Consider the following 12,865-nt stretch of genomic DNA (forward strand, 5'->3'; position numbering starts at 1 on the left):
CATAGCACCATGTGTAGATGAAAGATGTTTAGCTTCTACCAATGCTTTATTTGTAAGTTTATACCATCTATATGATAAATAATACCATAGGCTAAAAATGTTGGTTACTGGATTATGAGAAAGATTATGAGCTTGCCTCCAATGCAATAAATTATATCTATTTACCAAGTTCAGAATTTGTCTATTCTTGAAAGCAAATACAATACATACATCTCTCCATACTATGATACTTAAATCATTCTTCCTTAGAACGACTGTATTTTTTGTTATTCAAAGTCATTCATGAGATGTTTATAATCTGCGCAATTCCTGAGCATTACCTGTTTCTTCTTTTCACGCTGTGAATATACTATCATGATTATAGTCCAATACCCACACTCAAAAGTTTGTTCAACGACGAAGAACTATAACACCAATAGCTGTGCCCAGAGCTGCCACTGCAATTACGCCAACTGCGATTCCGGCTGCAGCACCTGCGGACATACTTTCTCCTGTCAAAGCTTCATTTTGAACAAGAAGGTTGTTTCCGCCAGCTTGCTGTGATGCACCACCTGCATCTCCGTCATTGTTAGCAGCAGCAAAGGCAGGATCATATCCGGCATTTGAGGATTCCAATGGATCGTTGTTAGCATTAGAGGCACCACCAGCACCTACACCACCAAGTGCATCACCAGCTGCCCCATTCTGTGCTGATGTTCCTCCTTCACCGTTGCCACCCAATGCAGCTCCAGAATCAGGTACAACGACGCCATTATTGTTTGAAACTGAAGTTCCTCCAGCAGCGGCGACATCGCCAGCATTGGCTTCAGTCGCGGCTGTATCAGCAGCGCCTGCAGCGGCTGGATCAGCTGCAGCTTTGTCGTTTGAGCCTACATTTTGCCTTGAAAATCCTCCAGCTTCACCTGGGATAATACGTGGGTTTCCAAGTACGCCAACGTCGTTGTTGTTGTTGTTTGGTCCAGTGGCTTGTTTAGACAGACCACCGGCACCATTGGCACCAACAGCTGCAGCTTGATTGTTGGAGGCTCCAGTTTGCCTTGAAAATCCTCCAGCTTTTTCAGCACTTTTATTTGGGATAATCTGTGGGTTTTCAAATGCGCCAACGTCTTGGTTGTTGTTGTTGTTTGTTACAGCGGCTTTCTTAGAAAGACCACCGGCACCAGCATCACCACCGGCTGGGACAGCTAGAGATCCGATTGAAATCAGACACATCATTGAAACTACTGTTAAATTTCAGGACATAATTGAAGTGGAAAAAACATATGAGTTTGATTGCATGAGCAAAATCAATCAACAATAAATTCTCGCGATTCACAATTGATGTTTTAGCGTTTTTATGAAATTTGTTAGAATTCATTATTTCTTTTCCACAAAATTATTAGTTATTAATGTCAGATATGTCCCCTTTTGATAAAGCAAAAAAATCGTAATTTAATTCCAGCTCCGATGTCTCCTATTCGTTCTACTCCTTCGATCGTGACCCAGTCGGTCATGTTGATTGATATGTTATGACCCTCCCGTACGACATGTGATCAACATCTGATATAATACAAATTTTATGGCAAATCATTAAAATTTGATATTTTTTTATTTTTGATATTTGAGATTCCTCGAATTAAATTTAATTAATATAATGTTATGCACTTAAAGTGTATGTAGCTGGGAGGAAAAGCCGACGATCATTTAAAAAAATCAACGTTTCGTATTGAAGGTACACATTTTTTTAAATGATTGTCCGCTTTTCCTCCCAGCTACATACACTTAATATCATTAGATTTATACAGTTTACTTCAAGGACTGTTAAATATCACAAACATCAATTTTTAATAATTTGGCATAAAATTTACATTATAACGCCAAATTCAAAAAATCTAAATTATTTGATATCAGAAGGACATCATTCGTATTCAGAATGCATTTCGATATATCTGATGTGCTCTCATGTCCCAGAAAAAAATTACTATGCAAACGTTCCTTAAATATTCGCTATAAAACAAACTGAGAACAAACGAAGATACAAACAATATATATTCAACTTACCGAAAAGAGCCGGCAAAATCAGAAGTAGACAACGCATCTTGGTGAAGTAGTGTAAAGTTGGCGTCTTTCAGAGCAAACTTTGAGCACTTATACCTAAATGTATTTCTGTGCTTGATGAAAAATAAACTAGATTTTATGTTTTAATGTAAAAGACTCTTTTGTGTCCCTTGGGAAATTTCACAGACAACAGTCTTAAAACAGAAAACGTCACCGGTACGGGACTTTTGACATTGTGTGACCACTGATTGGCCACTGGCCATATTGATCATATTCATGATTGCTATTCAGATCATTGCTATTCAAAATATTTTTTATCTTAATTAAAATGAATAGCACACGCAACTTTTAAGAAGACTTAATTATCAAGCGATCTGTTTATTTTCAAGAGATCTGTCCTCGTTTTAAATGATTGCAGATTGCAGTAAACCTGGTGTAATTATGTGACCCTTAAGTACGTGTTAGTCATTGAACAAATTGCAAAATTCATAAATTTATTTTTGAATCTATTATGCATAAATCAATGTGTTAATAATTCAAGCCAGATATAAAGCTACATTAATTTTTATGGTCACCTTTTGGTTCAATATCATAAAGAACAAATTATCTCTCGCAGAGTGGCTGTTCACATTTTTACCAAGAGGAAACTTTACCAACCAGTATCTATACCAGCAGGTATTCCTTCAATTGATCTGTTATTTGATAAATATAGCCTATTTCTTACCATTTGTGAGATGAATAATGATGAAATTAGCTTTTATTCCCGAATAAAGATCTGTATTTGATTACTTCCAAACCGAGTTAAGTCCACAACCACAAGTTTCTCATTTACTTGTGTGATACAATCACACATCATTTATACTTTGACAAAAAAAAAAAAAAAAAAACAGAAGTGAGGGCCTAACTGACTAATTGTAGACCTACTATGTAGGGCGTGTTTGCTGGCCTAGGGGAAATTCAGACCCTAATTATGACTGTTCTTGTGCTCAAGGTGTAATTTACATCTACTCATATTACTACAATTATTAGTTCTGATGCTTTATAGGCGTATAACAGCTATGTTACTTTTGTACACTCTTTAGTATAAGAATACATGTATGATTTGATTTTCTATATTGATTGATTGACTAACTGGCGGATGACTGCCTGATTGATTGATATAGCCTGATTGATATATTGATTGATTGATTGATTGATTGATTGGTTGGTTGGTTGGTTGGTTGGTTGGTTGGTTGGTTGATTGATTGATTGATTCAAGTATAGTTCTGCCCTAGCAAGGTCAGGACATCATTTGAATAACAAAACGTTATTAAAATATGAATTGGACACATGCTAATGAGCAATTGTCACATTCTGATTTCTATTATCCTTGCACTCACCCTTGAAGATCACTGTTATCAGCACACAAAAGCGCATGCAAATCGTCAATTCAGCGCGTGTTCATTCAGTTTATTCAGATTAGCCACCGAAACCACTTCCCAGCAAACATTACTGTACTGGCTCTAAACGATCGCCAGATTGTACCAGTATTTGTTTGCCTGTACTGAGCCAGTACCGTAGACTTTTCCACAACTGGCCTGATAATATTCCCGTAAGGGTTTAATACCGTTTGCTATCTATGACTTGTCACAACCTTAAGATTCGATTCGATTTTAGATTCTACAGACAAAATACCATACATGACCTTATTCGTGGGGTTCCAAAAGAGAGGAAGTAGGTTCGCCGCTAGGCGCTATGGGTAATCCCGGAACCCTTAACCGTACCAATACCGGGTAATACGGATCGTGCCAACACCTAGCCAGTTAATAAATTTCATGGTTGGCCCGGTATCGGTCCAATTATGGCAATTCTACAATCGGCAACATAACGTCGGGCCAGTATTAGCGAGGTACATGGGTGCCTTGTCCGATAGTAGCCATTACGAGCCAGAATGAGCCCAAAATCGGGCCCATACCACAATGTTTGCTGGGTTTGGGCGCCGCCTATTAAGGTTTGTGTACTTGCGCCAAAATTGGGACAAGTCAGCACACCCTTGGGCTGTTTGAGAGCAATTGTACCACTTTCTCAAGTATTGCACTTACACATAACACCACATTTCGCCATAATACATTCTAGAAACGCTTGCTGTTAGAATAAGAAAAAATTTAATGCTAATTTATTGCACATTCTAGGGACGCGTGGTTACCTTTTAAAATAACCGAGTGAGAGTGTTTTCAAGAAAATATTTTCCTGTCAAAACTGAAGCATCCTCTGTATAAAAGAAAATATGAATATTAACTGCACATCATATATAACGATTGGTGATACCCAATTGTGGCAAATTTGATGTCGTTTATGAGTCAGAGAATTTTATTTCAATTTTATATACGCCAAATATTTTTTTAATTGAGCAAGAATAAGAATAGAAAAAACGTTGAAAATTCTATGTATAAATAACATTAGACCCGGCAAAAGATTAATGTTTCGTTTTTATGGTAATCTAATCTTTTATTTCCTGAAAAAAAATTTGGGTCTAATGTCGAATATTCACATACTTGATCAAAACATCGAACGTTTATACAAGAAAATGGTAGGTTTTTCTCTATAGTATTTTACTGACCATGGAAATGTACTGAGACACAAGCAAAATCGATATAATGTATTGTCTATATAGACGCCCAGTTATCATGCTTATCGTTGATTTTTTTTGTATAAAACACGCAGTTAACAACAATTGAGCGCTAATAATACACATAAATGTTTTTATTTGAAATAAAATTCCAAAATATGGTACGTTTTCTGCCTTTGCTTGTCACGTGGTAGGCCTATGTTGAAGTTGCGATTATATCTTCGAATAAGTTTCAAATGAATTCCAACAAGACAAGTAGCCGAGTGGTCTAAGGCGCTGATGGGTTCATAGTGTGTCCAAAGCAGTCCGCCGCCGTGAGTTCGAACCCCGCCTCCGCCAAACTTTAATGAAGTAAAATTAAAATTGAAATTTTACTTTTAAAAAATTTCATATTGGGGAAATTTGACTGGCAGAATTTATGTATGGCGTGGAGTGGTGTGCTTACACATAACTTTCTAATCATCTCTTTTATTGAAAGTCACCTGCCAGAAAAAGCGTTAATATGCTGTCGGTTCAGTGACCAATTTAATGGCGGAACTCCTTTGTACGAAACAATTATACCACTTTTATGAAATTGGCATCAAAGGAACAATGCGTTATGTAATCTATTGCTTCTTCTTCATATCTAAGCTCCTTGAGCAACACTCCAAAACATCTGTCGGGTCGTGCGCAACAAGAGGACGGTAGTAGTTTATCATAATCATTAAGTTGTTTATCATAATCATTGAGTTGAGACGAATTGATAGTCTCCTTCACAGCCAGTTTCTGTCGGTCCCAACATTCGTCGTTCCTAACAAATCATTTATTTTGGGCACGAGACTACGAATTTTATTGCGATGAGAAAGTCTAAACTCGCATTTTTTTATTAACGCATTTTTTTATTGAGGAGTCATGTGATTTTTCCAATTTACTCTAAAAAGTTCCGCAAAAGTCCTGTACATAAGTTTATTTCAGAAACTAAAAGATTATATTCCTATAAAAACGAAACAGTAATCTTTAGTGGGGACTTTTCACATAGATATTCAACCTTCTTTTTAGTCTTCATTTTCACTAAATTCCAAAAATACTTTGGCCTATATAAAATTAAAATACATACAGTTAATATTCATAAATTCCTTTATACATCGGATGCTACAGTTTCTTCACAAAATACTACGTTAGTCAAGGATACAGGTACAGGTATGGCAAGCAATTCTCAAATAGCATTTGCTACCGTGGAGTTGACCCTATAAATTATCGTTCAGCTGAATTTGAAAATATGTTTGGCGCATTGCCATGACATCGGTTTAAATGGTATTTTAAGATTCTTAAGGAGGAAAAAAGAGTCAAACAATCCATGTAACTTGGCATGGTTAGTGTTACTACTCGTATGTGTAGCCTATGTCGAGATATTTGTATGGGATCTTTTTTTATAGCTTAATTACTGCTTTTCTCAATCGTATCAATGGAGAAGGTCTGCTATTATGCACCCTTCGTACTTTCAAAATGGAGATAAAGGCGCTCTGAATGAGTGAATGTAAGATCGTATCAGAATCAACATTAACTTCATTTATTGGGTCTTCATCGCCGGAAATATAATGGTTTTACTTTTTTGATAATATTATTGATTTCCGGCGATTGTCCCAAATATGATTAGGGTTGGGTTTATCTCAAAAATGCCGTATTTGTAGTGCAATCGTTTTGGGCGGGGCCCTAAAAATATTTTTTCTTTTATCATATTTATGAAATATATTTCAATAGCGTTTGATGTATTTTTGTCGTTTTATATTTTTGTCGTAATGTGTTGTATAATATACCTGCAGATGATTGAGCCTGGTCGGTCTAGACTGTCCCACAGTCTCGGATGGGTAAATGCTTAGAGCTAAAACCACCTTCCCCTTCATTCCACTGATCAATACCCACACCCCACTACTAACTGCCAGCAACAACGTTATAGTGATCCTGGAGCACTGTGTGTCGACGAAAATTCAATTAATCTACAGACCAACATGTTTATTTTTTTTTATAATAGCTCTCCTAATCTGTTTTATTTTGAATAGAAATTGGTCAGGCTAAGTAGCCGCTTACACAAACGGCAAGACAGTGAGACCACAGACGTGATATATAGAAAACTCGTCTGACCCAGTATCGGTAAAAGTGAACTCCCACAAAAGCTGGGAAGTGTAAGGCAAATTATCTACAGATTCGGAGGGTCCATGTATCGGGTTTATTTATATGTTATATAATCTACATTACCATGATTACCTGTCGTTCTCCATAGATCCGAGGGATGGTTTAGGTCGGTCTACCAACTCAATCCTCCTGTCTGACCTTACCTGTTTTACCTTCAATATATTTGAATGATAACATTAACATTCCATTCCATATTCTATAACGCTATGACAATTTTGAAGTTAAAGTTAACCATCCAAGTTTGGTCATGATACGAGTAATTAAATGGCCTGATACCATCTTTTCACATTAACCATGTAAACAAGTTGTCAGTGATAAGATTCGTTTAACATATTCAGCTCTTTGTTATCGTCAATGATTGATGGGTGTGACAACTTTCTGATGAACATCATATGTAATGGAAGCTAATAGTCAAATATTCAAATTTTACAAACCTTTACGATGACTGTCCCAGTTGTCATCTTTTAAATGCTATCACCATAGGCATGTTGTTTACCATTCTTGCCTGGTCAATTGGTGCTGCCTTGAAATTGCAAAAATAGGTATACGATATATCTAGTAGTCAATCGTTCTTGGCCTCGGAAACGTCATCCAATTTCTTTGTATTATTTTGTTTTTTTATCAATAATCAATATAGTTAATGAGTTAATATAACATGAAAGTGCTCATTAATATGTAATTTATACCAATTTGTCGCTAAAAACCAATGTATAACTGTTCATAACGTTTTATGCAATCAATGCAATCTAGCCAAATAGGCATTAACTATTGATAAAATAATAAGATACCAAGAGAATAAAATTGACCGGTTTGCTTCAAACAAAAGGATATTGATCAGTATAATTTGCTTTATACTATTAATCTGTTTGAGACATGCTCAGAGCATTTTCTATTATGTGTCGCTAAAAATATTGTATTGCATAATTCAAAAAGAATCTCGTGTTAATATTTAAATATTTTTTCCTTTTATACCAACATTATATAGATAAACCTGTGTCCCATCAACACAAATACAGCATTTTGACCTTTTATCAGTCTATTTTCAATGTTGTATAAAGAAGTATATAACAGCTGATACGGCACTTTACTACACATAAAGTAAATAGGAAGTAACTGCTTGTAATGAACAACGCAGATAATGCGTTCTTATTTGGAAGGCTGGAAATTGGCGGAACTTCTTAATCCGTGTAATTAAAATGATAATCCGAAACCATGGTCTGATTAAAATGACACACGAGAGACATGTACAGTTGCTGTCAATGTACTTCATTGGATTTATTAACAACGTTTCATTGGGTTGAATAAGTTTTAAAAAAGTTTGAAACTTTTTGCAATAAAATAAGATAAAATAAAATACACACGGTGCGTACTTTGCCTCATCATACAAAAGTAAGAATGCCATTTCACGATAATTGAATTTATAGTCATGACATTGAAATTGCATTCTTTGGAATTGATGGCTCAATGCTTGATCCTGGTCGATACTTTCAGTAAGACTATCTGCCTTGTACCTTGTTAACCAGCCTTAATCTGGCATAGATATGACGACGTCACAAAATAGGATTTGATTTAATTTCAGTGAAACCTGTGTCTCAACGTCACAATAGCTATTTACCAGGTTCAGAATTTTTCTGTCCTTGAAAGTAGATACAATACATACAGCACTCCATAATTATTCTTCATTGGAACGCTTGTATTTATGGCACTGGTCTGTATCTGTTTTCCATCCAATAAAAGCTGTTCAAAGTCATTCACGAGATGTTTACAATCTGCGCATTTCCTGAACAACAAATGTGTTTTTGTTGTTGTTTTTCAAGTTAAAAAATAGATTATTGTCCATTATATACACCCAAAATGTCTAGAGTTTGTAAAAGCTTGTTATTCAACGACGAAGTAATATAACACCAATAGCTGTGCCCAAAGCAGCCACTGCAATTACGCCAATAGCAATTCCGGCTGCAGCACCTGCGGACATATTTTGTCCTGAATTTTGTAAAAGAGCATTTCCGCCAAGTCCAGCTTCGTTATTGGCACCGGCGTAGGCAGCACCATTCCCGCCATTTGAGGATCCCAATGGATCGCTGTTGGCATTAGAGTTGCCACCAGCATTACCACCAAGTGCGCCACCTGCTGCTCCATTCTGCTGTCCTGAATTTCCTCCTGTGCCACCTAATGCAGCTCCAGTAACGACAACGCCATTATTGGTTGACACTGAAGTTCCTCCCGGATTGGCAGCGACTGGATCAGCAACAGCTTGGTTGTTTGAACCTCCAGTTTGCCTTGAAACTCCTCCAGCATTACCTCCACTTGGGATAATCTGTGGGTTTCCGAGTGGGCTACCAAAGTCTTGGTTATTGTTCGATGCAGCAGCTTGTTGTGAAAAACCACCATGAGGAGCACCTTGGCCTGGGAAAGCTAGAGATCCGACTGAAATTAGACAAATTATTGAAACATAATTGTCAAATGGAGGGAAAATTGATGAGTTTGATTGGATGAGAAAATGAAACCAATCTACAGTTGCTCAGCAAACAAATATATACGGGGTCTATCAAAATGAGCAGTATCCACAAGTTTTTGATGTTCATCAATGGTTCTTCCAAATGCAATATAGTCCACATTTATAGTAGTATCACCTTGTATAACTTATTATTGATAGACCTTATTTTTATGTAGCAGGGATATCAATAAAATAATCATTAGAAACTGGAAATCAGTCCTGTTGATTCAGCCTGTATAAGAGTTATACAGTATTTTATAATTTCTTATCCGACTATTCCAAATCCTATTTCATGTAAAATACTATGCAATTGCAAATATGTTTTATTTTGAAAAAAGCGGCATTGTAATGATCAAAATGATTCCCAAGAGTGTTTTGCATAGCTTAACATTTCAGTATGCTATTAATATTCAACAAATCACGTGTCAAGTTAGCATAATGATTGATTTGCTATAAATCAAGTTGAGAACAAACGAAAATACAATAGTAAATATTCAACTTACCGAAAAGAGCCGGCAAAATCAAAAGTAGACAATGCATTTTGATGAAGTAGTTTCAATGTTGGCGTGGTTCAGAACAAAACTGGAGCACTTCGTAGCTAATGCAGGGCTTGATGGAAAGTAAACTAAATTTCGACTAACCCTTCTTTTTTATTTTAAAAGAGCCCTTCATGCCCCATGGAAAAGTTGACAGACCTAGAACGGAAACGTCAGTGGTACTAGACTTCTGACATCACTGATTGGCCACTAATTTGCGAATGTTGCTAGTGTACTTATGTGCGCATACTCAATAGCATGCCAAGGTGTCTAAAGAGATAATGAAGCGTCGTTACATATTAAAATTGATTTCATTATTTTGATTCTATTCATAGCTTAAGACAAAAGTTTATAAATGGATTCATTTGTGTATCAATTAAATGAGATTATCATACACCTGATAAAATTTTTATCATAATACTTTAAGTACAGGTCATCCATAATATACTTTAATCCAAGTAACAAAGTTGACCTTAGTTGAAGCTATAACTGGTCAGTTTGATTTCATATATATTTTATATTTCCATAATTTGCCCAAGTAATAAATTCGAATAATTTCAACACATACAACTTTTAAGAAGACTTTAATAATTAGGCTTAGCTATTTTTTTCCAGTTAGATGATTGCAGACTGCATCCAGCAAAAAAATTATTGCTTCAATGGAAGTAAATTTAGTTGGATTTGTGAAGGTCAATATCCCCAGTCAGATAAAGCCCTAATAAAATGTATGGTAATCTTTTGGTTAAACGTCAGGAATAACCAAAGCTGTCATTTATAAGTTATAGCCAATTTGATCAAATTCCTTAATTAAAGAAAATAAGTACATACCTTTTTGCAACCACAATTTCTTTTTAACACTAAAAATGTCGATATCTGAACATTATGGTATTGCAGATAATTGTGTAATTTTTCAAGTAACTGTTTGTTACTGGCAATAACAACAATACAGAACAGTTTCTTTTCAATGTTTTTCAGTATGTCATTGACCTTCATGAGTAATGTCAATTATTCATGCACTTTCACATTTTACTTTTTATTAAGCATCTTTACAATGCTTTATGTCACCAATGGTCAACAAAAGAGCAAGTCTAAGACAACATCATAGGACTTCTGATGAGGAAGTTGTGCGTCACCCATCGACAATTCGAGGTTAGTTGAATTTATTAATATTGAAAGTCATTTTCAACTTTTGGAAAGATGTTTATCAACAGCACGTATTAACTCACTTTTAAGACTGTTTTATGTATTATATCAATAACATTATGCGTTTTTTATCTCTTTGTATTTAATGCGGTTTCATCATTGTTTTTGTTTTAACTTTTTTGTGTTTGCTTTTGCTTGAATATTTCTGTAAAGTGCTTAGAGGCCTTTTAAAGATATTTCTGCGCTATATAAGCGCCTCATTATTATTATTATAAATATTATATAAGAATAGAAAGCAGTTAATCAAGCAATCGAGCATAATTCCAAAATAGCTGCTTGGATTGTATTAACAGGTACCGTAACCCGGCAACGATATTTCTATATTAAACTCTAATTTGTACTTTATTAAATTAAGTTTCCTTCCCAACATTCTATACAAAGATTAACGGATGTACAGAATATTTTGTCTTAACGAATCCAGCTCAAAGACAGGAAGTTGTATGTGGTATTGCACACTTCAAGCATGTGGTAACAAAAGCTATTATGGGATTGTCTTTAACCGGGAATAAAATTAATTCACAATACATGTTGATTTAACCAATTAATTGGTGCTAACAGGTGAATAACTACTTCCCAGTTTCTGACTTGGAACAGTTGCAAAGATCCTGCTCTCGTGGATAAATGCGTACAGCTTCAAGTCAAAGAATGGCCATCCGATATTGGTAAAATTAAGAGATTGGATGTCAGCCGGATAACATTAAATGGCGGGTTACATAAAAGGTCATGAAAGCGTCTTAAAACGTTTTGTATGAAAACACACTACAAAATATTTTTTTAATGTTTTCAAAATATTATTGTAAAATATTTTTTTTTTTTTTTTTTGCCAAATATTTTGTCAACTCTGTAGTAACATTATATTAGAATATTTGCAGTAAGTTGTCATAAATGTTATTGAATGTTCGGGAAATGCTTTATACCTTTAAATAACCCGACATTTAGAAACGTTTTCTAGCAACCTTATCTTACCTTTTGCGAATGGTGTCGAAAATGTTTGTGTTTGCTGGTATCCCCATATCCAAGAAACCCATCAGTTTAGATCAAGGTGCAAGATGCTTCAACCGACCTATTCACCCTTCCTTGTAATCTTGTCATTTTCAAACAATTGCTGATTAAAAAATTCAAAGAAACCTCATTTTTGTTTAAATAGTTTCAACAAATTATTATTTTGCAAAGCATCATTTTTGAAAACAACTGTGATTATTTTTGACCAAAAGAAAAGATTTTGAGTAGGGATAACTTTGGTAAGGTATCAAAAAGATTCCTCTATTCCGGGGTTCGGTTTTCCCCGGCAAAAACCTGTTTTTGCCGGCAAAGTAGCAAAAATGGCGAAAATAGCAAAAACTCACATATAGTCACACAAATATTAATAAGTAACACAGAAAACTCTTAAACAGTAACACAAAACTTTTAATGAATCATTCAACATATTTTGTCTCATCAAGTCCTTAAAATAAAAAAAGGTTTTGAATTTGATATATGCCACATTTCGGTTAAATGCACTTGAGCAAAGAAAATGTATGCCTTTAATTCCTTAATATGTTACCTAAAATTACATAAACTGGCCTTGTTACACTCAGGAAATTATTTTTGTAACTTAATAATTTGTTTTGAGATGAAAAAACTGAACCATAAATCAGTTTTTAGTTTTTTGCCATTATTGCCGGTAAAACTGTTTTTGCCAAAGCGATTAAACCACCTGCGGCAAAATCCTGCGAACCCTGCTCTATTCACAGGTTTTTTTAATTTTTCAAATCAACGAAATGTATGTCAAGTTATGCAAATAAATGTTTTGTAATTTTAGATGTATTTCTT

The 12,865-nt window shown here is 35.1% G+C and overlaps 2 protein-coding genes across 2 annotated transcripts; both read right to left on the reverse strand.

The window, feature by feature from the left end:
- Nucleotides 1-232: 232 nt before the first annotated feature.
- LOC140152115 (uncharacterized) lies at nt 233-1,212 on the reverse strand. Its single transcript, XM_072174412.1, has one exon. It carries the CDS (start codon nt 1,210-1,212, stop codon nt 391-393), a length of 822 nt encoding a protein of 273 aa, XP_072030513.1. The 3' UTR covers nt 233-390.
- Nucleotides 1,213-8,067: 6,855 nt separating this feature from the next.
- On the reverse strand, nt 8,068-10,015 carry LOC140152925 (uncharacterized). Its single transcript, XM_072175464.1, has 2 exons — nt 9,818-10,015; nt 8,068-9,244 (listed from the first exon to the last, which is right to left on the reverse strand). Exons 1-2 carry the CDS (start codon nt 9,852-9,854, stop codon nt 8,700-8,702), a joined length of 582 nt encoding a protein of 193 aa, XP_072031565.1. The 5' UTR covers nt 9,855-10,015; the 3' UTR covers nt 8,068-8,699.
- Nucleotides 10,016-12,865: the final 2,850 nt, after the last annotated feature.

This window comes from Amphiura filiformis, chromosome 5 (genome assembly GCF_039555335.1).
Source record: "Amphiura filiformis chromosome 5, Afil_fr2py, whole genome shotgun sequence".
Taxonomy (NCBI): Eukaryota; Metazoa; Echinodermata; class Ophiuroidea; order Amphilepidida; family Amphiuridae; genus Amphiura; species Amphiura filiformis.

What these genes read in the sequence shown, in the direction of transcription:
- LOC140152115 (XM_072174412.1), bottom strand. Translation starts at nt 1,212, where the DNA reads ATGTGTCTGATTTCAATCGGATCTCTAGCTGTCCCAGCCGGTGGTGAT.
- LOC140152925 (XM_072175464.1), bottom strand. Translation starts at nt 9,854, where the DNA reads ATGCATTGTCTACTTTTGATTTTGCCGGCTCTTTTCG. An exon ending in GATTTTGCCGGCTCTTTTCG is followed by an intron (nt 9,245 to 9,817) that starts GTAAGTTGAATA and finishes GTCTAATTTCAG; the next exon opens with TCGGATCTCTAGCTTTCCCA.